The following is a 27,550-nucleotide window of genomic DNA, read 5'->3' as shown; positions in this document are numbered from 1 at the left end:
ACACACTATCTACCACCAGAGAAAGAACTGATATTGACTGAATACAGACTGAAGCATGCTATGTTGCATGTTCTTTCATTTTTTTCTTTTGAGTCTTTTTGCACAAAATGACTAATAAGGAAATGTTTTACATAATTGCACATATATAACCCATATCTAATAGCTTACCATCTCAGGGAAGGGGGGAGGGAAGGGAAAGGATAAAATTTAGAACTCAAAACTTTAAATACAAATGTTAAAAAAAATACGGGGAAAAATAAATTACAAACCATCTCTTCCAAACAAATAAAAGAAGACTCTCAACTATTTACTAACATCTTTTATTAAGATATAATCCAATATATTCCAATATACCCAAGAATTTATCAATATGGATACTCCTTCAAATGATTACAGGCTATCCATGGCTACCCATCCTGATTTGTTTTATTTATATTTATGTTTACTGAGGCCCAAAATGCACAAAAAAAGTGAGAGAATGCTTCAGGTTCAGTAGTGGATCACCAAAGACCCAAGCATCCATGAAATCCTTGGGATTTTGTTATTGTTGTTTAAAGATTTGAAGATTACCAGCTTGAAAAGAACAAATTCTACAATTAGAGAGAGCAGAGACCCTTGGGTAATTTTCATGTCTGGTCTGGAACTTTCCCAACCTGTGATATGTCACATGCAACCAAGTTTGTTAATATAAGAACAACACAACTGCACCCTGGGCCATTTCCAGTAGTCCTGAAGTATGTCTGGCCACTGGACTCAGATGGCTAGGGAGGAGGAAGTGAGGCTGGCAACTTTGCACAGCCTTCCCTCACTCAAATACAATTCAATTGCCCTGTCATGATCCCCTACAAGAATGAAGGGCAAACCACAACCCATGAATAGTCTGAGCTGTCCCAATAGGGACCCAGCTGGCCATTTCAGTTGGGCAACTCAGCTTGTCTTAGCCTCTCCTCTTCTCTCCTCTCCCATCCCCACATGGGGTGTCATAGACTTACCTGAGGGTGTTCTGCCCAAAGGAAGGCAAATTTTGATGGCTGAAGCCTACCCAATTATCTTGGGGTTTACTGACTAGATTTCTTTCTTACTTTAAATCATTCCTTAAATCCAATTCACTTTGGTTCTCATTGAATGGACTGTAATAGGTCCCTGCCCAAGCACTACCTAATGGTTATTTTGAGGGTACCTAATGGTTATTTTGAGGGCCCTCATGGTTCAGAGTGAAAGTAAATAGCAATTGTTTCTCTTTTGGCCAGCAACCCTGAGGGTATTCCCCTTCCAATTTGATTTTTTTATTATTATTACCATTAAAGGGGCCATCCCTTGACTCACGTCTTAAATAGGCCTATTCACTGAATGGGTGTTGCCTCACTCAAAGTGAGAATTTGGAAAGACCTTAGCTTAAAAAGGCCAAGGTCTCCCCACTGTATCCTGGACCATCTCCAATCGTCCTGATCTATATCTGGCCACTGGACCCAGATGGCTCTGGAGGAGAAAAGTGAGGCTGGTGACTTTGCACAGCCCTCCCTCACTCAAATCCAATTTAATTGCAAGTCATGTCATCATCTTCCTGATGTCATGGTCCTCTTTGAGAACAAAGGACAAACCACACAAGAACAGCACGAAGAACAATGTTATGCACAAAAAAAGCATGATCCCCATCTTAAGAAGTTTATGATGCTGAAAAGAAAGGCTAATACAAAGGCACAATTAAAGAACGCTATAAAACAGCCTAAGACTAATGTAAAATTTAATATAATTAAGTACTAAAATGTGGACTGACATTAAGTGCCATGGATGGGCAGGTAGAATTAGGAAAGATAAAATATTCCAGTTTAACTAGGAAAAAATTTCAGTGGGATACCAATAGACAAGAATATTTAAATATACTCTGCTTTTAGTTTAGTTGCACATGCAAACTTACACTAAACTAAGCTAGTGTGGCATCAAGATGAAATATAGGCAACAGACTCCTGGAACCTAATAAGTTATTTTTCTAACAAAAAGCATACTTCCTATCTGATCTCAAGCTTCCTGCCTAACAAGACCAAGATGCTATAAATCAAACTCAATGTCCATAAAAACAAATATGTTTTCTTCTCCACAGATCCCAACTATTCCTCCAGACCTCTCAATTACCATTTGTGGCAGCACCACTCTTATTGCTACCCTGAGTCAAAACCATGGAAACATCCTCAATTCTTCATCTCCTACATCCAGTCAATTTCTAAATACCTGAACCCTTTAGAACGTAAGACTCCTATGACTAGCTTTTCCATGTGAAGTGTTGATCTGGAGTCAGGGGCGTGGTTGAGAGAGAAGCCAATGGAAATCCTAACCTTGGACCATTGTGGGATAGGGAGAGATAAAGATTGGAGGACAGGATAAGGGTATTGTGGTAAGTAGAAAGGACTGAGATACAGGATTTCCATTTTTTAATCTTGCAAGTAAGTATTAAACTATATAGTGCCAAGAAAAATAGGTAACATCATCTTTTTTTATAAATATGACAAATTAAAAACTTGACAAAATTTGGGAGGACTACATACAGTAGTAAAACCATCATTATTTATGTGCAGTACTTATTATTCATAGCTAATTCAAATGTAGCATAGTAGCAATCATCTTGATCACTAAATGTAAAAGTCTGATGACTTTTTAGTAAATGTTACTGGACTAAAGTCATCTGTGTTCATAATTTGTTGCTCAAGTAGAGAAGACATCTAGTTTTTTTTTGAAAGAGGTAATATTATTGGATACTGGATATATATATATATATATATATATATATATATATATATATATATATATATATGTTATCTATAAGCTTCTACAAAACACTAAGTAAAATATTAAACGAGAAGATACACTTACTGAAGACATTCATCCACGTCCTAGTACAGTGATGTCAAGCTCAAATAGAAACAGGAGGCACTAATCCATGCATATTTCTCTGCCCATCACATACTGACTTAGTTTTAAAATGTAATCTTATCTATGTCTTATTTTTACTTACTTTGTTACATATTCCCAGTCACATTTTAATCTGGTTTGGGCTACACTTGGGAGAGTTGTTGGCAGTGAGGTCCGTGAACCACATTTTGATACCTCTGTTCTAGAGACTGTTCTGCAGGAAGTCGAAGCACCAGAGGGATTTTCTATAGATAAAGAGGTTCTGCAGATACTCCTCTTTTAAATATGACATCATGCTAACTGCACCAATTCCTGGACCACTATAGGACTTCCTCAGTGAGACCGACAATCTCTGAAGAGACTAGTCTACTAATACACATAAGAAAAAGCAAGTCAACATAGATCACATATTGCCTACGGTATGATAAATGGATGAAAAACCCAATGAATTAGTCCATTGGTGTAAATATCTTGGTCAAGCATTTCTGATGGACAAGCTTTACCCAGAGATCTAGAATGATCTAGAATGTACTTCTACAATGTGCTTCTGAAAATACAATCCCAAACTACTAAAGTGTATGTAATAGCACATTTGGTATTTTTAATACCAATATTCTCCCCATAGTGCTCCATTTGCTGCATATCATGGAATATTACTAAATCATCAGAATAAAAATTGTGGGGTACCTAAAAAGTAACAAAAATACAGTGAAGCATACTGAAGATTAAAGCATATTACCAATAATGACCTTTTGCATGAGGAGTGATATAAAAGCATCAAGGTCAAGTATGACCAGAAAAGGAAATAAGTCAACAAAGAGTCAGCACAAGCAGATCAACAGACTACATGCTATACCGGCCTCCTTCAAATTTTTTTTAAAGGAAGAAGGCAGCTTTCAGAGTACCAGGTAGATCCTCTACGAGAAACATGGGAGGACCTGGACAAGAATCACACAAAAGGAGACAGCAACAGACTGAAATGTAAACCTAATAAGGGAATACACACATCAGTGAGATTACAGATCTACTAAAGTATGCCACAAGATATGCAAGTTCTTATCATTCTCTTGCTCTTCTAATTAGAAACAGATATAATACAAATCCTACTATTTTTGTGTTTTATACACACACAAAGAACCAGGTTTATTCATTGATTCACTAAAAAAAGTTAAGCATATGTGAGCTTACCAACTTAAAGAACTCTTTTTACTTATGAATTTTGGTAGATAGTGACTTTAGTAGATACTGATCAAAAGCGCATAAAGCTGAGAGGGAGAGGCAACACAGAGTAAGATAAAGCTAATTTCCAAAAAGACCCTGGCAAGTAAGACCAGTGGGAGGAATCTAATAAGATGAAATTTCAAAGGAACGAACATAAAAGTTTATACTTGGGTTGAAAAAATCAAATTTGTGAGTATAGAATAAGATAGGAAAGGAAAGGTTAAAGAGTCATTTTTCAGAAAAGGATCTGGGAACTTTAGTGGATCACAAGCTTAATCTGAGTCGACAGTGTTGAAGTGTAGTCCAAAAAGCTAATGTCATTTTGGTCTGTATTAAGAGAGAGAGCTTCCAGAGACAGGACCAGGTCATGCTGTCCTCTTCCTTGGTCAAATCACATCTTAAATAATTTGAGTTCAAGACACCACAATTTAGGAAGGGCATTATCTAAATGGACAATGAAGCTGGAAAAGAACTTTGAGTCCAAATCATATGAGGACTGCTTAAAGGAACTAGGGATTCCTGAAGAAGAGAAAATGCAGAAGGACTACAACCATATTCAACGATGTAACATGTTGTCATACAGAAAATATATTGGACTTATTCTGCTTGGCCCCAGAGGACAGATCAGGAGCAATGAGAGGAAGCTGAAAAGAGGCAAAGTGAAGACTGCTGTCAAGAAAAACCTCCTGATAATCACAACTATTCAAGAATGGAATGTGTTGCTTTAGGAAGTCAAGGATACCCCCTCAATGGATCTACAAGCAGAATACGGATAACCATTTGCTGTGCACCTTGTAATGGAGATTCTTTGAGGCAGAATACGGATAACCATTTGCTGTGCACCTTGTAATGGAGATTCTTTGAGGTATAATGTTTTTACTAGAAGACTCTAGAGGTATATTTTAACTCTATAATTTTGGGGATTCTGTGGTCTTATGAATGTGTGCAGTAACTCCAGCAATGCAGTTTACAGCCCACCCCTGCCTTCCCTTCCTGATCCTTAGAAATTCTCCAAAGAGGGCATACCTTCCTTCAGGACTATAGACATTATATTCCTCACGCAGTCCACCTATTCTTTCTTATGCTTGATACATGAAGAGCCCAGCTCCTTTTCCGGTCACACATCTTTTTGTGATCTCTCATTCTATCCTTTGCATACAATGCATTACCAGTCTATTAAGCCACTTTTCATATATAAATTATAGTTAGCGATATAATGTAGGCTATTTATATCTATCCAGTGTCTTTCCATTGCTCTTTATGTGGTTTATGATTTTAATTCCTCTGAAAAGATGTGTACACCATTACTAGCAAGCATCAAGAATTATTGGAAGAACATCTGTATTAGAAAGAAGGGTCTCTTAAAGTCATTCTCTAAGAGAAGTGACCAAAGAATAAGAAAAAGGACTTACAAACTATTAACAATATATGAAAGAATACTACAAATACTAAATAAGAAAAACAAATCACAATACCAAGTGGTAGAGCTTACAAAAGACGGGCATGTTCAATACTGAAGAGCAGAGCTGCACAACTTGGCAGTAGGTAGGGGCCAAAATTAAAACGGTAAATTTCTTCAGGCAGCAGACACATTTTTAAGTGGCTCACTTTCCAAGTAAACGTATAATTAGTGATTAAATTATTTTGCAAAAAAACCACATAATGAAAAAGAAAAATTTCAATTAATATCAATTAATTACACTTACTACTTAAGATTTTTATTTATCATGAAATTGATCCTCTCAGACTAGAAACAAACTGAGGATGGTTGGTTGAGTGGGTCACGTGACAAACAGTGGCAACCCACCCACCAAGTTACATGATGGGCACAAGAGTGACTACTGGAAGGCAGGTTAAGCAGGCATGAACAAAGCACTAGTTACATCTTTACTTTCTGTTACATTCTCTACATTTTTCACAGGCCACCCAAAATCTTTTGGCAGGTTGTCCTATGTTGTAAAGGACCGTTTAAGAGGTTGTGCAAAGAGAGACCAATGCATTGTTGATAGGCTCCGGAAATTTGTAAAATCATGCTAGAAAGAGATTTAGAATTATGTAAAGAAAATGACTAAAATGTTCCTACCCAGAGATTCCAATATTAAGCATATACTTTCACATACCTATAGGAAGTTACTAACAAAAAGGCTCTATATTTACTTCATTGTAAGATACAGAATTCTAAGAAATGGGGCAATTTACATGAACTTATTCAAAGGGAAACAAGCAGAACCAGAGAAATTGCATATTATATATTCTGACTACAAAATAAAGGCAAAAAACAACTTGAACACTATGTAATTATAATGACCAAATCTGGCCCTAAAGAAGAGATAATAGAATACCCCAAAACTCTTAGTATACATTTGAAGTGATTAAAGCTTAAAACCCACACTAAAACTTTTGCAAGACCCTGAATACCTCTATGCATTAGCAGTAGTGGGTAACTATGGTTGTAGGAAACTATATATAATAAATCTGATGTGTTTGTTAGTTTGTTCAACTGGTTGGTGTTATCTCTCTCTCTCTCTCTCTCTCTCTCTCTCTCTCTCTCTCTCTCTCTCTCTCTCTAATTCTTTGTTAAAAGGAAAAGTTTGGATTTGAGTCCCAACATGGAAATTTCCATATTACATTTACGAAGACAAAAGTATTTATTTTAACTCAGTTTAAGAAATATGCCATTAAGTAAAATTATTTCTAGCATCACCAGCATCTCTTGGAAAGCTAGCTAGGGCTGATGGTTTTAAGATCCAAAAAGAAACCAAATGATACAACAGCAGGATGGACAAACAGAGTACATGTGCTCTTAGTGAATAAATAACACGTGCTAAAATCAACAGGCGAACAGTCACAAAGCTGTAATTAAAACAGCATTCAGGTTGAGATCTACTTGGTAAGAATAAAAAGAGACATATTTTACAGAAACTTGTTATGCTTTTGAGCAAAACAATATGTTTTTCTATTTATTTTCTCTGGTCTACCTCAATAGAGAACACGTGCAAAACTAATCAACGAATAGCAGCTTCTTTATAAAACAAAAAACCCAAGAAGTAGCAATGGGCAGCTAAGTGGTACACTGGATACAGCACCAGGCCTAGAGTCAGGAAGATCTGAGTTCAAATTTGGCCTCAGACACTTACTAGAGCTGGGCAAGTCACTTAACCCCTATTTGCCTCAGTTCCTCGTTTGTAAAATGGGGACACACAGGAGAAGAATACAGCAAAGCACTCCAGTATTTTTGCCAAGAAAACCCCACAGACAATGGACTTGGACACGAGTGAATGGAACAACAACAAAGTAGTATACATTTTAAAATCATTTCTAGTAGGTCAATGAGAAAAAATGTTATATACAGCATTTTGTTTTCATTTGAAACATAGGAGGAGAAGGGGAAGGAGAGGAAGAGGAACAATTCCTGTCTCCCCATGTGAAAAAGGAAGATTATTTCATTTTAACTACCAAATCTTTTTCTTTGATGAATAAAAATAGAATCTTAAGAACGTTGAACCATAGAAGAAAACTTTAAATCAGTCTAAGACTCACTATACCTTTAAGTGAAATAATTTACCTATAAAAAATTCCTATATATTCAGATTAAGAATTTTCAAAATTTATTATAATAAATGTATTGTGATGAATATTCCAATACATTAACTACCAATGTAGGTTACTTCATTCTGTACATGCATAAACTAAAAGATTTTCTAATGAAAATAGAGAATAAAGGGAATCTCTCATAGCATTCAAAGTTCTAATCAATTTAAAACCAATCAAGCTATTCATTTAAAATATGGTTATGTTTTGTATTGGAACCAAACATCAAGCCCAGAAATAAAGCCATCCAGAAAAATAAATCTTTTACACCTCCAAACTCCAAATCAAAGAACTGTTAACAAGGCTGATCTTGAAGACTTCCAAATTCAATGAGGATAAATGCAAGGAATAGAATGTTCCCTAAAACAATCAGAAGTCAAACCTGATAGGGTTCCTTGGATTGCACCCAGAAGCAGGGCGCCAGTATAAAATGCACAACACAGATAATGTTCCATGTAGTCAAAGCCCTTGACTAGAAAGGTTGCTAAATTCTGCACCAGCTGAAGTTTATGGTCATATTCAAGGGCAACCCAAAATTATACGCACTGCAGTAACTTAACCTAGAGAAGACAAAACAAAAAATGCATCACTTGGGATTTCTATATTCTTTCCCTAAAGTCTTCCCAAGTATGTTTACCTGAAAAGGGGAGTTACATCCCAAGGCATCTGCTGTGAGGCACAGAAGCTTTATCAAGCCATTACTTAGGACACTTTTAATCTCTTCTTAAGATTACCACCTAATTTTTTTAAAGTCATAGTAAAGATGTATGTACATAAAACTCAGAAGTCTCTATTTAATGCACCAATAATTATTAATTATGCAAAAAGTTGTTTCAGTCACATAAAGACTGATTGGTAGCAAAGATTCTGGGCAATAAAATATTATTTAAAATGTTACCACAAAACTTTTTTATTTCAGCAGAAATTTTTTAAAATTTCATAAATTAACAGATGTGGGGTGTATAAAATAACTACACTTTCTAACATATTTTTATGTATTGTTATCTCATCTGATATAACTCTGTATGGAAGATAGAAGAGGTATTACTGTCTCTATAGATGGTCAAATGCCTATTTATTGGCAGAGAAAGGACTTAAACCTAAGTCTCTTGCCTCCAAGTCCTATTCTCTTCCCACTGTTACACAAGACCTGCAAAAATGTTCATCAGGGATGTACACTGTTATCTAAGTAGCACTGACTCATGAAACTGATTTAAGCTTTTCTATAGACCAGAGCAAAAGGAGAAGGCCAAAGAGTAGTCTTCAATAATTGCACTGATGTGGCTAGCCAAGATGCACAGATGTTTGATCTAGACGAGGATAAGGTGTAGTGTAATCTCTTGTCAACAACTGCTGGAACATAAGGATATGATATAAAATTAAGTAATGTAGAGCTCTGGAGCTAGACATTGATTTTGTAGCTGAACAGTTTTTTAAAGGATTACTGTTTCTTGAAAATAAAATTAAGTCTGTGTTGCCTCCAAACTAAAAGGATTTGCCACTTCCAGAAAATCTGTTGTTTCTGTATCATGATAGCAATGATAATAACAATGATATGGACAAAATTTTAAAAAGTTAATGTTTCATTTTACCACCAATTTTTTAAATGTACAAATTATAACACTGAGAATCATTTGTTATCTCCAACTAGATTGACAAAATGTACCTGAAATTACACTGGGCTAATCAATGCACTGAAGGAAGAGTTTGATACTGAAGATATTCAAACCAGTAAAACTTTGATTTTTAAATGAGAAAAAGACTTTTCAACATTTTTTGGTAAATGTGAAGGAAACTCTTCCTTCCTCTAAATCAAGAAGTTAATACACAAAAGGAAAAGTTCTAAGTGATGAAAACACCAAGTTGATTCTGTGCTTTTCTAACTTTTCCTATTTCACAGAAAGCCAATCAGTAAAACCAGCTGGATGGAATGATAACTGACCATGGGTTCAGGTGGAAACCTTTCGGTAAGAATTACACATATTATCTACTACTCTTTGCAATGGGCAGCACTATCACTCAAATGTTCTCTTAGAACAACCCCAAGTTTCAGGACTAATCTTCCCATGGCTCCAATCCTTCTTGAGCTGCAACTCAAACTACTGCAATGCAATATATTCAATATCATACACATGTATGCTTCCTGTTCCCACAATCAGTCTTAGTCCAGGGCCTTATCCCTGAACTACCTTCAAAGTCTGGCAAAAACTCTGGATCTTAATCTATTCTACAAAAATCAGTAAGAATCTCTCCTTATTGTTCTGATGTTAGTTCTCTGACTCAGAATCCTACAAACGTCCTCCCTTTAAATAAAATATTAATTCCTCACTAAAGTTTTAAGATAATGAACAAACTGTAGTCACCACACCATCATCAAATATTTAATGTGCTACTTTACTCTAAATGTCTTCAATATTTATTAAGTGCTTACTATGTACAAAGCACTTACCATGCTTACTTTTCTCATTAGGCATTCCCTTTGCCTTCTCTGGCAGATGGGTACTACCCACCTCCCCTCTTTCTGGCCACAAGACTATTAAATATGTCCACAGCATTCATGACTCATCCCTTCTTCCCCTTCACATTGCTACCCTCTCTAAGCATTTAGCACTTTTGTGTATATATTTATATATTTCTCTGCACAAATTAGTCAACTAACAAGCTTTACTTCAGTCAAGAAACACTTACAATATGCCAGGTACTGTGTGGAAGTGCTAGTGATGCAAAGTAAAGCAAAAACGACTCCTTGCCTACCTTCAAGAAGTTTACAATCTAGCTTTTAATTCTAAGGAGGGAGAAGGACAAAATGTAACTAAACAGTTATTTTAAAGATAAATACAGAATAGATGAAAGGCAGATGAAAGACAAAAGTCTAAGCACCTGGGGGGGGGGGAGAAGAACTGAGAAAGGCCTTATCAAGAAGGTGAAATTTAAGCTGCTTCTTGAAAAAAGGCAGGCATGTATATGTTTCTTTCTCTTTCATTTATGTGCATATATCCAGACTGGGCCTAAATTGACATTACATTAAGATTATCCTACTAACATGACAAAAGGGGCTTTGTTCCTATTCATCGAACTGAGATTTCAAAAGTATCCACTAGACTAGAAATAAGAAGAGGTATCAGTTTCCCCACTTTGAAATAAGTGAGACAACAAAGCCTCAATTAACTTACTACAACTCAAGTAACTCAAACTGTCAAGTAACCAAAATTTATTTTCATTCCATTTTTAGGGGAAAGAACTAATTTACAAGAAAACAGGTGATCACATTTAGTCAAAAGAAACATTTCAGATATATCTTAGGATCAGTACCCATTCAAGCCAATCTCTTATAGCTAAGAAATATAGTAAATAATAAACAATTTTCAGAAGATGATGGCACAGTAAAATATTAGATACTCCAAAATTCATCTTTAGAAACATATATCTAGAGTTGGGAAGATCTCAGAGGATATCTCGTTTAACCAAGTGAAAACTTGAAGATGAAAGAGGTGACAAGACCTGTCAAAAGGTCACAAAGCCAGTAAATACGGCAGGGGAAAACAGAACAGGACTCTCCTGATTCCAATGTCAATACTCATTCTTACTCCACTGCACTGCTGAGGGAAGTGGTGCGGAACCAGGTTATCAGCCCTGACATTAAGTGCAGTCACACTGCTGTGGCTTTTGGAATTTTGTGTCTTTTAATACCTTACTTTCCTTCTTACTATTAGCCATCTGGCTGTCACGTCTTGTCACCTACATTAAGTATTTCCTATTTAATAAGGCTAGCAAGCACACTAACACATTTTAGAAAGATTTTTAACTACAAGGCTAAAACAATAACAAAGTTACCAGTTAACCTTCTACTGACCAAAAAAAAATCAGTCACAATACTTGATATAAAAACACAGTCTTCGCCCTTTCAAAGCTGACACTGTAAATAAAAACATTATACTTTTTTGACCTTAAGAAATGAACCCAATTTAACTTTTCTGTCTTATGAAAATTAATTATCTATATTGTACAGTAATGGTTTTGTGTCTTTCTATTTTCCTATCTCTTTAATCAATACCAGAAGGCCAAGGTGTCACTTTTCCTGTTTACTGTACCTATCTTTAAATACCCTGTTCCATTCTAGTTTGATGGGAATAATTTAAGAAGTCTTTTTAACATTAAAAATATGCCAAGGGCTGACATATATAGAGAGTGCTCTAAATATATAAAGCATATTACCTCACTTAATCATTACAACCTATTTGACAAATAAGGAAGCTGAGATTTTGTGAAGCTAAGTGACTTGCCCAGTAAACATGTGACAAACTTAGCCCCAGGCCTTGAGTCTCTAAAGATAGCAACTTTCCATTCCAGAACCGCCACCTCTGTCCGAGGGAACTCACTGATGACTTCTGGCTATAGTATAAATTAAGGTTAAGATCTTTTTTTTTGGGGGGGGGGGTTGGGGGGACAGGGGAACTGAATGCAGCATGTCTTTTTTAAAAGGTTTAACTTAATGAGCAGAACCAGAACACTGTATACAGTAATAGCAATGTTGTTCAATGACCGACTTATTTAGACTTAGCTCTTCTGAGTAATGCAATGACCTAAGACAATTCCAAAACACTCATGATGGAAAATGTTATCCACATCCAGAGAAAGAACTAATATAGTCTAAATGCAGACCGAAGTATACTATTTTCTCTTCTTTTTTTTTCCTTTTCCTTTCCCTTGGTTTTTCCCTTTTGCTCTGTCTTCTTTCACAACAAGACTAATGTGGAAATATGTTTAATATGATTGTACATGTATAGCCTGTATCGGATTGCATGTTGTTTTGGGGAGGGGAGGAAATTTAGAACTCAAAATCTTATATAAGTGAATGCTGAAAACTAAAATAATTGTTTTAACTTAATTTCACTACTTGTTAGTGGATTAAAAAGAAACATGCTAAAATATCCTCTCTTTTCGTTAAGGATAAAATAGAGAGGAAAGTCTCCTTTATTTTTTTTCCTTCTACTGCAAGCACCACTGGAAGAAAAAAAACCACTGCTTACTCACTTTTCTATTAAAATTATTTGATACTATAACCTCTTCTATATTTTACACTCAGAAAATGCCAATTTTCCCCCTCTCCTAGTTGAGTAAACAACCTTCAAAACGTCAATTAAAATATTGCACTATTATTACATTCATAGTCACCCAAGCCTTTCATCCTTCACTTACAAAGCTCTCCTAGTCATACCTGCAAAGAGAGAGGACTAGGCTAAAAGGTGCTACTGCAAAATTATTAGGAAAAAAAATCCATTTTAGTTAAACTTCACAGTCTGTGACTGCTGCAGTTACTGTCTTTATTTTTACAACGCTCACTCACATGTATTACACAGAAGCATAGCATGAAGGTCAACAAGACCAGCTTTTGTTATCAAGCTTGCTGCCTAGGGGAAAATGAGGAGAAAGAAAAATAGCCATGGAACCGAGCTTTATTTGTAAAGCCTTCTGATCATTAAACTACTCTGAGAAGTTCAGAAAACACTGAATTTTTTCAAGGTTACTTCCAAGGTAAGGAAGACACTGTGAGATTTACTACTTTAGATATGTTTACCTAAATTAAAAGCACACATAAGTTCACTAGAACACATTGTGGACCAATAAAAATCCTAGAGACAGAAAAGCAGGTCAGGTGTACTACACTACCTCAAGACTGAGGACAGCTTATTTCACCTGTCTAAAGTTCCTTCTAATACACATGTTCAGCTTTGAAGTCCTAGATACTTTCTTGGGCCTATCAAGCAAATTCACAATTTGAAAAAAATTACCATGATGTAAATGAACATATGAAACTTTCACTAGCTTAAAATAAATGTTTATGTATATGCACATATATGTGTGTATATCAACATGGCTCAAGAATATAAGCTTAGAGTCAAAACAATACACAACTTGTCTTTTAATAAAACAAAAATTTAAAAATGAATTAAATACAAATTTTAACTACTTTTCAGATGAATATTAAAGCATATATGTAAATTTTATTTCATAAAGATACAAAATTTTTAAAGAATAAATGCAATTTTTGGCAGTATATAAAAAATTCATATATCCTTAAACATTATGCACAAAGAGAAACAAATACCCTAATTGTCATAACTGTTAATGACAACAGAAACTTCTTAAACACAGGCTAATTTGTCTCAATGTCCATGTTATATTGCCTTAATCATACTGCATGTACCTTGATCCTTGAAAACATCTGTTAATGCTCATTCTAAAAATACTAGTTTACTCTTAACTGAAGTAACAGATACACATACTATTCAGTGTCTAGAAAGTAGTCAAGGGTAAATAATTTCTAGCTAATACCCAGATATTATTTAAAAACTACTGTATGTAAATTTTATTATAGTTACAATACAGCTGAATGGACAGATTGAATATAACTCCTTTGCAAAAACCTTTGATGGAACTCGTGCAATTTTAGAATTAGAAGTTTCTCTCCAATCCAGAGAACATTTTCATTTTACCAAACAAGGGCTATTATATTTACATTTATATTTAAAGTAAAAATATGTTGTTTTAAGCACTCGAGACCTCTGAAACATTGAATTCAAAGTTTTAAATCTCTCCTGACAAATTTCAGAGATGATAAATAGAGAAAGTTCTATCTCTGTTTCTGAAACAGAATCCTTCACTAAAATTTTTCTAAAAAGGAAAACTATTTAAAAGGCCAAAACACTTGCCTTATTTAAGTACCAAGAATCTGCCTAATAAGACAAAAATTCAAGATAAAACTAACAAACCTGGCAATGCAGGGGAAAGTTCATTGTATCCTCCAAATGAAGCATTCCGGACAAGCTTTCGGCCATCAATTCGTGGAGGAAATACAAGAGGCGAAACCCCAGTACAGGAAGAAAACCTACGTCGCTGTGGACTCTCCTCTTTCATGGCTTAGAAGCTCTGTTTAAGGTATATGCTCACACTGGAGGCTAGTTAAAACAGCAGAGTAGCAACGGCAGCCTTTTCCTTTACGTTCTAGTGTAGTACAAACAAAGGACAAATACACAACAGCAAAGGAGAAGGACCAGAAGACTGTCAAATCAGCAATAAACAGAGACAAGAATAAAGAGATGGATGGAAAAAGGCAGTAAGCCGTGCTGCTGCTTTTTTTCAAATTAATTGATAAGCCGGAAAGGCTTCTCCCTTCCATTTCACATCTGATCACACTTTCGATTGAACTGCTGCTTGCTGCCTTAGAAACACAAAACAACAGTCATTACTTGGGGATTCAGAATGCAGTAATGAAATCAATTTCTTTTCTCATTTTAAGAATTGTAGGCTTACTCCACAGCCATTGTTTTAAATCCCCTCCCCCCATTTACTCACATCTCCCTATTTTTTCCATATGAAGGTTTGCACACTTCAGAAACAAGTATAAAAACAGATCATGGTTTGTATTTAACAGATACTTCTAGAAGTATATCTAGTCCACCTCTTGTTTCAGCCATAATTAAAAATTCATAAGGAAAGCTATTCTCTCAAGTACCATCAGCAAAAGCAGTGAACATTTAGTTTCAGCTTTAACAGAACTAAAAATGTGAGAATGACAACATTAATGCAAATTAATCAACTACAGATTAAAATAATCTTGTAATAAGGTTGCACACCTAAAGAAACAAATTTTACTGAGATATAATCTATAATTCTTCAATGTAGCCAAATATTTGCCATAAAATCAAACACCACATGCCTTTCATTTAAAACTCTCTACATATTTGCATATTAAGCTACTTTCCTAAGAAAACTACAAAACTATATTATATTTTAAACTGGTTAATATGCTATATCATTAAAGCTACCAGTAAAGCAAATAGATCTATTTATACTAGCAATCAAAGGCAAAACCATTGTGATAGCATTCCCAAATAACTTTAAATATTAAAGAAATATTACCTAACAGTATCCAAAATCTGATGATTCTACCTTAGCTAACATTAGCTTTAGACAAGTATTCCATACCTATTTACATCCTTTTGTTTGGTCTCATGACAAGTCCTCCTACCTGATAATTAGCACCCAGTGAGCTGGACAGCAACTGAATTCAGTTACCACTCGTCAAGAAGATCTTCCTATGTCCTCCCACAAGATGAAGTGTCCTTCCCTCTGTGCATAAACTTTACAGCTCCCTCCTTTTTCTTACAACAGAAGTCCATAAACCTTTTTAGTGCTATGGCCCCCTTTGGCAGTTTGGTGAAGTCTATGCATACTTCTCAGAGTAAAATTTTTAGATGCATAATATAAAATGCATATAGGATGGCAAAACAAAACAATTATATTGAAATACAATTGTCAAAATAATGAAAGAACAAGGTCGCAGACCCCAGGTTTAGAACTGTTGAAACAGAACATCACTGACATATCCAAAACTGTATTTTTTTTCTTCTGGAATCAAAGAGGGAAAAAAAGGCATTATTCTGTGAAATAATACTATACACTCAAGGGGGCAGGGAAGCAGAGAGAAGGAATTCACTCTTACTATAGTTTGGTACCTTCTAACTTACAAAAGGCAGGGAAGACACGGAGGAAAGGAAAGGTCTAAACAGCTTTTCTACTTTGCACCTTGGCTGGATCATATCATTACTTTATCTCTGGCCCTGCACGATGAGAGCAGTCAAACAATCTTCTAGCTAATAGCATACAGCAGACAAAAACAATCCCTGCTAAAAAACACAATAACATTATCACAATGGCTTAAAGGATTGTGAAAAAACTGAAACACTTCTTCTTTCCATATCCTTACAAATCACCTATGAAGCGGAACACTATCTGTCACACATTCCAAAAGCCTTAAAGCACTATATAAACATTAACTCTTATCAAGCTAATCACTAGCTGATATACTTTCCTAGTCTCATTCATTTTTCTAAAATGCACTCCCTTTTCCCAAACTCCATGATTATAAGACTATCCTCTCTAAATCAAATATTAATTTCTTCAAATGATCAACAACTTAGATATCTTCTACAGTGCTATCTTGTGTACACCTGAATGGTAGCGGAAATATACCTGATTTCAACAAAGATTTTAAAATGTTTATTTGGCAAAAAAAAAAATTCTAAATATTCACTTCAAGAATTCTCTTAGGAAGGACACTAGGAATTTGGAAACCTCAGTTCTGGTCCTACCAATAACCTACCTCATTTACCTTACTAAGTTATTGTGAAGATTAAAGGAGATAAAGATTGTAAGTTGAATCTGAAAAGGGCGCTAGCAAGTTTGCTAACATTAATGGTACATTTTTTTCCAAAGTTATATGCAGTTTAATATTGTAAAGGCCACCATAAGTTACAATGCTCAAGTCCTTTAATGTCAGTTCAAAAATAATAACAAAATCAAAACATGGAAATTGCCTGTCCTTCCAGTTAAGATGGCAATATTAGAGCACCTAGAGGGCCCCAAATCTTCCACAAATATTCCAATAAAGTTCTAAAAGTACACCAGCAGGGACAATGAGAAAACCAAAGAGAAATAACTATAAGCACCTTTATCCAGTGCAGAGGTGAGCAAAAAGACTTCCAGAAGCCTGAGATTCTCTGAATGGCAATAAGCCAGATGAGACAGATGGCACAGTCTCAGACAATGCACTTAGGGCCACTACGGGAGACAGGGTCAGTATAATAGCTTGAGCAAAATCCCAAACAGCCAGTGCAGAAACTATAGAAGACAGGGCCAGAGTACCATTTGTAGAACGAAGTGCCTGGGGTCACAGAGGGGGGTCTATGACCAGCAGAATGAAAAATATCTCGCCAAGGCTTGTTGGGGCCAGAGCAAGGCACAGAGCCAACTCCCAAATGAGGGCTGTGCAAGGAGGAGACAGAGAAGGGGGGATAGCCAAAACCTGATTCAGACTAAGCAAGAAGCCAGGTATTCCTACAGAGGATGGGGTCACAGCTTTAGCTACCACACATCTACCATGGCAGAGGCAGCACCATCCAGATTACAGAGGGAAGACGACCAAGCAGACCCTCCCCTAAACCATCCAAGAACGCAGGGGAGAGGGCAGTGCAACCTAAGCTAAAGTCCCAAACCAGAACCTGAGGCTAGAGACATGAGTAAAGTGAAGAAAACGCTGAACACAGTAAAGAAACATTATGGACTGAAAGAAGCCTAAGAAATAACCCAGAAAAAAGTAACTGCAACAATGTAAATAAAGCAGAGTCACAGAGGAAAAATAAACGGCTTGGCTATAAGGATTATAAAACTATCTCAACAAAATGAAGAGGAAAAACACAGGAAAGAGAATAAACTTACCAGAGTAGTGGGTAGAAAATCTGAGGTCAATGACGGATACACTAAAAAATGGAATGGAGTAACTCCATGCAACAACGAATATCAAAGTCAAGAGATTGGAAAAAATAAGATAAAACATAAGGTGTCTACTATCCGAAACAACTGACCTGGAAAACAGGTTGAGGAGAGGTAATTTAAGAATTACTGGACATCCTAAAAACCATGACACCATACTTCACAAAATCATAAAAGAAAACTACCCCCAATCTATTAAAACCAGAGGGCATGTGAGGTGTGAAATGGATATTTTGATTATATTAAATCAGAAAGTTCTTATACAAATAAAACCAATGTAGTCAAAGTCAGAAGAAAAGTTGAAAATTGGGGGAAATTCTTCATAGATGGTCTCTCAGATGAAGGGCAAATTTTTCAAATATATAAAGAACTTTGTCGAATTTATAAGAATATGAGTCACGCCCCAACTGACGATAGTCAAAGGATATGAACAGGCAATTTTTTAATGAAGAAATCGAAAATACATATTGTTATATAAAAAATGCTGTAAATCATTATTGAAAAGAGAAATGCAAAGTGAAATAACTTTGAGATATCTCACACCTATCAGACTGGTGAAAATGATAGATGCTCTTCAACCAGGAAATGGCTTGACAATGTGTAGAATATGACTGTGATAGAGTATTACTGCCTACAAGAAATGATGCGCTAGCTGATTTTAGGAAAACGTGGGAAGACCAGGACCTATGGAGAAAGATGCTATCCACCTCCACTGAAAGGGCTTCTAAAAAGAAGTACGTATAGTATAGTTTTACATATATGTGTATGTGTGGAGGTATGTGTATGTGTGTAGCTTTGTGTTTAATTGTTGCCTTCTTTAGGGCAGGATGGGGAAGGAGGGAGAAAAAAACTGCAAAGTGCACAGCAGAGAACAAAAGAAAAATTAGAAGCACAGAAAAGCTAGATGGTTTTGAAAAAAATGGGTAGTATTTATTACATAGTTTTGGGTTTGTTTTTTTTTGAAGTAAACCATTTGAAGTAGAAATTCATGGTTTTATACTGAATCCTCTGTTATGCTGTGTACATAGAAATGTTCTTTTTTTTCTTGTTTTATAGATTAAAAAAAAGACAGAGTAAAGTAGAAATTGAGAGAATCCAGCAGTTACCTCATAACAGAAAGCCTAGAAAAATCACAGAAAAACCCAGAGTGTCTAGGTCAAAGGAAAAGTAATACAAGGAGACAGAGAGTCTAACAGTCTAAGGGCCAAGGAACCAGGCAGGATGATACAAGATTAAACTGCAATTAGCAGGAATTACAAGAAATCTTAAAATATTCCAAAATACAAACTTGGGCTTAGAACAAAGAAATAATTTATATTGCGAGGCTGAATATAATCCTACAGAGTATAAAAAAGACTTACACAGAATAGAGAACTTTCAAGCATCCTTGAAGAAAAGATTACAGTTGAGTAGAATCACTAAAATGCGAACACAGGAGACAAGAAAAACCTTCAAATGTAAATAAGTCTGAGCAATAAGAGGGAGCCAATGCTTAAATTTTAAGAGGAAGAGGAGACAGGTGTCCCTTCAAAATGCCACTGACTTTTCAGATAACAAAGGGAATAAAGAAAATATAAGGCTCTATTTTGCCACAGAAACAGAGATTACTTAATGATGAAAATACATAGAAAATTACTCAAAAAATATACATGGTAATTTTTTTAAATTTAAGACTTCCTCCCCTAAATACAGATTTTAAACATTTTTGAACATCCTTTTATAATTTTAGGAAAAACTTCTGGATTAAGATTCTGATTTCCTGTTACTCTCAAAATGTGATACATTTGGAAGTGAGTAGGATATTTTATAAAGATACTAAGTCCAAACTATTTTCCAAATCTAAGAGGCAGATTTCCCACATAAAAAAATTGACAATATACAATAATTAACAAAGTCACATTTTAATTTTTTCTATGTCACAGTAGATACACTCCATCGTGGCATCTAATGTTTTTACAAATCTAAGCACTTAGTAAGCAGATATTCAAGTTTGTTTCTAGTTCACCCTGTCAGGTCATAGCATCACATTTTCAGAGATAAAGAGTTGGATGGGCCCTCATATGCCACACAATTCAACTCCCTCATTTTACAGATGAGAAACTAGGTACCATTTAGTGAATTTCCCAAGGTCACAGTGTCAGAAGTCAACATCTTACTTTTCGTATGAGTACTGTGAATGAAAACAAATGAAAAACTGATCATTTCCATCCTTTCCAATTTAGTAAATATTTTAAAATCATTTTTAATAAATTACAATATGCAGCTAGGTAGCTCAATGGACAAAGCACTGGACTTGTAGTTAGGAAAACCCGAATTCAAGTCCAGCTTCCCAAATTAACTAGATGTATGACAATGGACGAAATCACTTAACCTGACTAGGCCTCAGTTTCTTCATCTGTAAAATGGGCATTATAGTAGCACCTATCTCGTAGGGTTATTGTAAGGACCAAATAAGACAGTATATGTAAAGTGTTTTTACAAGCCTTTTCCCATTCCCCTTAGTTTTCAGTGTCTTCCCTCTGCTGATTATTTTCAATTTGTCCTGTAAATTTAACTTATTTATCTATAGTTGTTTACATGTTATCTCTCCCATTAGACTGTTCAGCTCCTTAAGAGCAGTCTGATTTCTGCCCTTTTTTGTATCGTTAGCACTGAGCTCAGCGCCTGACACACGGTAGATGCTTCACAATTGTTTACTGACTGAATGACAAATCTTAAAGAATAACCTTATTGCTAGCTGTCTTCACCACCACTACTCCCACCACCATGGAAGGACTTAAATCCACCCCTCTTTTTGCCATTCTTAATCATGGAGTATTTCCTAATGTTTGCCCCCATATCAGATACTGAGTGAGGTCCTGAAGACACAGAAATAAAAATCAAAGATTCCTTGACTTCAAGAAGCTTACATTCTCAGTTCCTCTCCTCTAATTCAAGTCCTCATCAGTTTTCATCTGCCTAACAGGGATTGTTGCCTCTAAACCAGACTACAATACCACAGCCAGTCTAATCTTCTTTCTGCACAGGTCTAGTCACAGAACTATAAAGCTCCAAACTGCTCTAGGCAGAACCGGACAAGTAGAAGAAGGGGTTCAGGGGAGAAGGTCTTTCCACTGTGAGAGGTTCAGAGTCTAGACCGAAATGAGCTTACAGGGAGCCAAAGCTTCTGTGGCCTATTAGAGAAAATCTGGAGAGTCAGGAGTGAAGCTTAGAGTAGAATGAAGACTAACTCGGGAGTGAAAGATGGACAGGTGTCCTTTTGGAATCCTACTAGCTTCAAGAATCACAAAGAGAGGCAAATAAGGTAAACAGGGGCCAAGCTATGGTTTGTTTTGGCTTTGTTGGTTTTAAAAAAAGAAAACAAAGGGGAAAAGCATAAATTATTAAAGATATGAGAGAAAGGGAGAAACTTACTATTTAATACAAGCAAGGTAAAGGAAAAAAATGGTTTACAAACATGGAGGAAGAAGTGGGGAAAACAGGCATCTTACAAAAAATAGAAAAGCAACAAATTTTTTTAAAACCTCAAACTAACATATATTCAGAAAAATCAAATTGGAGATCACAAACAATGAAAGCAAAAGACGCTCTCAGGTGCATGTGTGCACATGCATGCACATGTGCTCACGCAAAACACACATACACATATATACATACATTCATTTAATAAAATTAGGAGCTAGCTTTTGAAAACTAGTATTTTTAGGTAACACATGTATTTTAGATTACAAATAGAATATACTTTGCTTGAGAGCAGGAAATGTCTTGCTTCCATTTTTGTATCCCAAACCCCTAGCAGTCCCTGGTACATAGTAAGTGCTTAATAAATATTTAATCTATGTATACTACATAGGAATCACAACAGCTCTTATTTTTATGTAACAACTTCCACCTACAGAGTTAATTACAAAGTAATTAATATATTCTGTGATCTCATCCTCCTAACAACACTGTGTAACCACTAACACAAGCATGTAATATGATGTGTACAAGTTATAAGGTAAGCCCAGATTCTAGAGGTACAATCTACAACTGAAAAGAGTTTAAAAATCATTTCAGTATCAAACCTGGGGTAGGAAGAAAGTCAAAATACAAAGATGATAGAACCAATAACAAAACTGATAATCAAGTATTATAAATACTCTACGAGAGCAACTACTATGAGCAAGCCTTTAAAATAAATATATCTTTACAAAATATTCTGCACATAAAAGGAGGTCGGAGGGATTTATATTAACCCAGTAATGAGCAAAACAAGCTTCCTTACAATACTCACAATTTATAAAATAAGAAAACCATTCTTTATCTCTGGCAGTTCAGGCTAAGTAAACAAGTCTATTAATAACTTTTAAAAGAACATACAAATTAAGAAGGAAGACAATGACCTACACTCCAAAATAGAAATCTGTACAAAAAGGTTCTTCATCCACTCCCATCCCTTTGAAAAAAGGAGAGGCATCGAAGCTGGTTAGGCTCAAGTATTTTCAAGTCTCACTGATGATAATACAGTATGACAATTCTAAAACACAATCTTATTATCTTACAGTTACTTGAAAAGAAATCTGCAAGTTCCACATTATCAGCGTTAAATGTGATCAATATAAATGCCATTCATAGCACACAAAACAAATAAAAGCCAACTGTTTTCAAGCATATCAAAAATATTTTATTAAGTAATATTCAAAGGAAAAAAAGATCCCCCCCCCCCCACACACACACACCCTACCCTACAGACCCAATGTACCTGAAGTAGAGTACTCAACTAAAAATATTAGGGAAATTAACTACCATGTAGAATAACTTACATTTATAAAGCACTTTTAAGTTTGTGAAGCACTTTCAAACACTATGACATTTAAACTGCAAAATCAAATGACTTTTTGATAGTTAAGTTGACTGAAACCCAGAAAACTGACCAAGAGCAAAGCCAGAATGAACTAAATTCAATCTAAATATTCCAGAAGAGTAACCTACTCAGAATTCTAGCTTGAGATAAACACATCTCCCACTGCAATACTGACAGTACCCTTTTCCCTACCACCTGCCAGGTTGTGGCAAACGTGGGTGCCCTCAACTCCCAAGCCACTAGAAGTAGATGCTTTGACTTGACTTCTCTAGCAAGGTAGGAACACTGTGAAAGAGAGGTCATATTAGCCACTTGGATGCTTAAGACAAACAAACTGAAATGTTCTAGAAAAATAGGCAGAAATTAACCAAAAATCAAAGTTTCAATTCACAACATGAAAGTCACACAAAAGGCAACAAAGACAAATAAAGAAGGCTTTTATGAACTGATGTGGAATTGAAATAGCAAAACTAAGAAAACAATATAAAGAGAGTAACTACAACAGCATAAACTAAAAAGAACAAAAAAAAATGAAAATGAATGCTGTGTCATAATTATAATCAAGCTTGACCCTTGAAAAGAAAATGCACCTTTTCCTCTTCACTGTAGAGGGGAAAACTACAAGTATAGAATATTGCATATAGTGTCAAATGTGACTTATTAATTAAAATCCATTTACATCATGCCTCAGAATTGATAAATTACTGTTTTTTTCACAGTCTTTCACCAATTTTAACATCCTGTGATCCTGGCCTTTCACAAACAAATTACCATTCATTAACATTCTTGTTCACTCAACAATAGTCTAAATTTCAATTGCTTGAAAAACTTAATTTTATTCAACCTACCAACTTCCAGAAATTCCCGGACCAAAAAGCCTGGAAGACAACCTCCTTGTGTGGACAAACAATGGGAGCTGCTTTATTGGCCTATGTCTGTATCTCACTGAATGAACTATCTTTTGCTCCTGCCTAAGTAAAAGGGCTTTCCTAACTTTATATCCATCTTTTACCACCCCATCATGTACCTACTTTTATGTTACTCTGTATATTATTTTTTTGTTGTTTTATTGTAAGAACAGACACGCAGATAGAGAAGACATGTATTATCTTAATATCTATGTCATACATATGCCTTATCTTTACCAGTTAAGTCTTATGCTCATTAAAGCTGAGACTATGATTTACTCCTGCATTAATCTCCAAGGTACCAAGTTATAATAGATGCTAAGGATGATTTTGTTGGGTTTATTATTGTTTCTTGAGTTTTATCAAGTAATTTTCTTTTGCTGTTCAATGAGTATTTCCAAAGTTAAGGAAAGGAATTAACAAGCAATTTAAAAATTAAAATAATACTGACTTTAAAAAAACTAATTTTATAAATGTTAGTGTATTAAAAATTCAAACTTTAAAAAGAAACATATATTTAAAAATATATCTTAACATATATTATGTGAAAGGAAGGAAATTCTAAAATAAATGCCAAACTTCAGTTTATCATACACAAAAAAGCAAATGCTAAATCTCTCAAGGAATAAAATAATTTAATACTTATATGCCGGTAGTATACAACTCTAATTTCTAAAAACCCAGTCTGATTGACCTCATGTGTCTCTTACCAATGACAGAAGAATTGCTTCGGTTCATGGAGAAAACTGATTTCTTGTATTGGTTTTGCCTAATGTTGAAGCTAATGAATGTGCTCTGTATTTTCCACCTCCTGTTTTAGAGGCAGTGTTTAATGTTGTCACTCTAGGGATCTGGCATAACACCTTCAGACTTGTAATGACATTCACCTTTAATTCTGCAATTATTTCATCTACTTAGCATGCAGATCCCAAGCACAATCCTTTTTACAATTTCCTTTTCCAAGAGTATCAATGAGTATCAGCAAAGTAAGGGCAAGCAAAGTGGGACTTTTTTACTGTTTTTTCTTCTGGAGTGATTCTCAGCACTAGGGCAATCAAGTGCCTTAGACTGAGTCTTGCTTTTGTTTGTAGGAAGGTCCACACCCTTTTGCTAATTAGGTCAGGAGAGGTGTGAAGCCCTGGAGAGGTATGAAGCCCTCAGGGCCTGAAAAAGGGTATATATACTCTCAGGGTAGCCCTTGAGCTAGAACTCTCAAAACTCTCAGAACTGTGGGAGGAGAGGTTTTGCTTTGGGGGCTCACTCGCTGGAAGAATGTACTGTGATTTGACCAGACAAGACTCTAGGTAGCCACTGGAGCGCCCCCCCACCTTTTGAAAAACCCAGATGTTGGTGCTTCTCTCTCTCTCTCTCTCTCTCTCTCTGGTAACTATGTAGGTAATGTCTTGGTCAGACAGCTAGAAGCCCTGTCTGTCGATCTGTGTTTATTTGCTCTGTTTATATCATTTCTGCTTGTAGTTTCTGTTTGTATTTGTTTTCTCTGAAGTTCAGGGTGCTGACTTTTTCCCCTAAACTAAGTGAATGATACATACATATGTATATGTGTGTTTAATTAAAGTGAGATTGTAAACCCCTTAAAGTTGCTTTCCTTAAAAAAGCAGATCAAAGAACCTATGCTAGTAGCCCTCCTGTGTGCTGGTGTTATTGGTCTTACACAGCCACAGCAGTGGTAAGTAGCATTGTTATTACAAGCAGATGGGAAGGGAGTAGTGGGGTAGAGAGAAGAAACACAAAACATTTTTATGCAGATATAAAGAAAAGCACAGTTACCTGATATAAGATCTGATTATTATTATTCACAATGGATAATGTATGAAACTACAGTATGGCTCTATCTTTAAAAGCAAGTGTAGTCACATTACTGAGTTGTGATAAAAGGCGAAATAGAATATTTTGTGATGTCTTACTACACACACACACACACACACACACACACACACACACACACACACACAGAGACCTGCCAAAAAACAGTACTTAGAAAATGAAGTTACATCCTTAGATGTACTACAATTTTCTACTATCAAAAGAAAAATTAAAGGCAGCAGAAGCATTATCTATAATATGCAGATGCTCTGATGATGATGACAAACATAATGTGCACTGAACACTATCTAAGGGCTGAGCTGTAATTTAATCCAGAGGTTCTTAACCATTTTTGTCAACAGATGCCTTTAGCCTATGGAACCCTTCTCAGAATAATGCTTTTAAATGCATAAAATGCACTGGATCAAAAAGGAACCAAAATATTGAGATAAAAAAGTATTTCCTTGGCCACCCTCCCTCATGAACCTCCTAAAATCTGTTCAAGGACCTCCTAAAATCTATCCATGGACCTCTTAAGAAGCTGTAATTTGGTCTCTAGGTTCCTAGGTGTAGTCCCTGGGTATTGTTTCTAGGGTGGGTGGGGAAGAGAAGGAAGAAGTTAACAAGCTATTTGTCTTCTCTTTGTGAAACATTCAAAATATGCTGGATTCAAAGAACTAAAACATAAAATAAATAATAGTTAAGATACTAGTAGATGGTCAAGAATATACTGTATTAAAACTATGTTTAGATCTTAAAGAACAAAAAAGAGGAATCTATTCAGTAAAGACAAAATGTGTATATTAATTTGACTTGTCATCCTATACCTTAATCTTTCTCATTGGTCTTTTATACTTCCAATGAGAGACTATCACATTATATGTGGATTATATGATGGATACTCTCTAAAAAAAAGTAAAAGTGGCAAAAGCAGACCATAGCTCAGAGCGAAATTAAACAAGATTTTTAAGGATGAAGAACCATGTGAAATCAAAATGCGTCTGAAAAGGCAATGAAAATTCCTAGCTATTGACAAAATATATATATATATATTTTTTTATGAAAAGGAATTGACTATGTTATAATCCCCTCCATGAAACATGATGATTCAGTCATCTTCAGTCATTGCTCAGGTAAGGTATTTTTCTATTGGTTCATGGTCTCTCATTCAATCCAATTATTAAACAACCACTATGTGTAAGACACAGTTTTGAGCACAGGAGATACAAAGGTGAACATGACTGTGTTTGGTTCACAGGAGGTTAAGAGAACTTACACTGACAAAGCACCTTGAGGCTCGCAAAATTCTTTTGATGTATTATCTCACTATTGCTATTATTATTCCCATCTTACGCATGAGCAAACCGAAGCTCAGAGACATCAGGTAACCTGCCCATGGTCACACAGCTGGGGGTTAGTTTGGATCTGAACCTAGATCTTCTTGACTGCAAATCCAATACTATCCACTATGCCATGCTAGTATAGGAAATAAGGGGCTTCCTCCAATTTGGTAAAGGAAATGAGGCATACACAGATAACTATAACAAAAAATACAAATTATCTATACTTACAATAATTTGAATTTAGAAAGTAGATGAGTTTAATACACAGAAGTGGAACTAAGGGCAAAGGAGGCAAGGTGAATAATATTCCTTAGTAAACTCACCCTAGGCTCATCATTTATCTTATGTGTTCACATTTACCAATTAGATAAACTTTACTGAAGGCTATTATTTATTATTTAGTTTTATTGGACCATCCAATTCCATTGCATCACAGATAAACTACCCTACTTAATATCTGAGAAGGACAGCAAAAGAATAAGTGGTATCTATCCAACATGGCCATTCTCATCTACTAGTTGGAATTGTAGATTCATAAATATGTACCATATCTCCATCACCTTTAAGTCTGTTAC

The 27,550-nt window shown here is 35.4% G+C and overlaps 1 protein-coding gene across 7 annotated transcripts in view; it reads right to left on the bottom strand.

Moving 5' to 3' along the window:
* Positions 1 to 27,550, bottom strand: part of OSBPL8 (oxysterol binding protein like 8) — a 201,563-nt gene that overhangs the window by 72,010 nt on the left and 102,003 nt on the right. The window contains exon 1 of one of the 7 annotated variants that reach the window (XM_036758489.1): positions 14,493 to 14,637. The exons of the other annotated variants lie outside the window; for them this stretch is intronic. Within the exon in view, the coding sequence (XP_036614384.1) occupies positions 14,493 to 14,637 (145 nt within the window). Of the gene's footprint in view, positions 1 to 14,492; positions 14,638 to 27,550 lie in introns of those variants that run through there. 7 annotated transcript variants of the gene reach the window in all.

This window comes from Trichosurus vulpecula, chromosome 5 (assembly GCF_011100635.1).
Source record: "Trichosurus vulpecula isolate mTriVul1 chromosome 5, mTriVul1.pri, whole genome shotgun sequence".
Taxonomy (NCBI): Eukaryota; Metazoa; Chordata; class Mammalia; order Diprotodontia; family Phalangeridae; genus Trichosurus; species Trichosurus vulpecula.
This window is presented reverse-complemented; position numbering and strand designations above follow the sequence as displayed.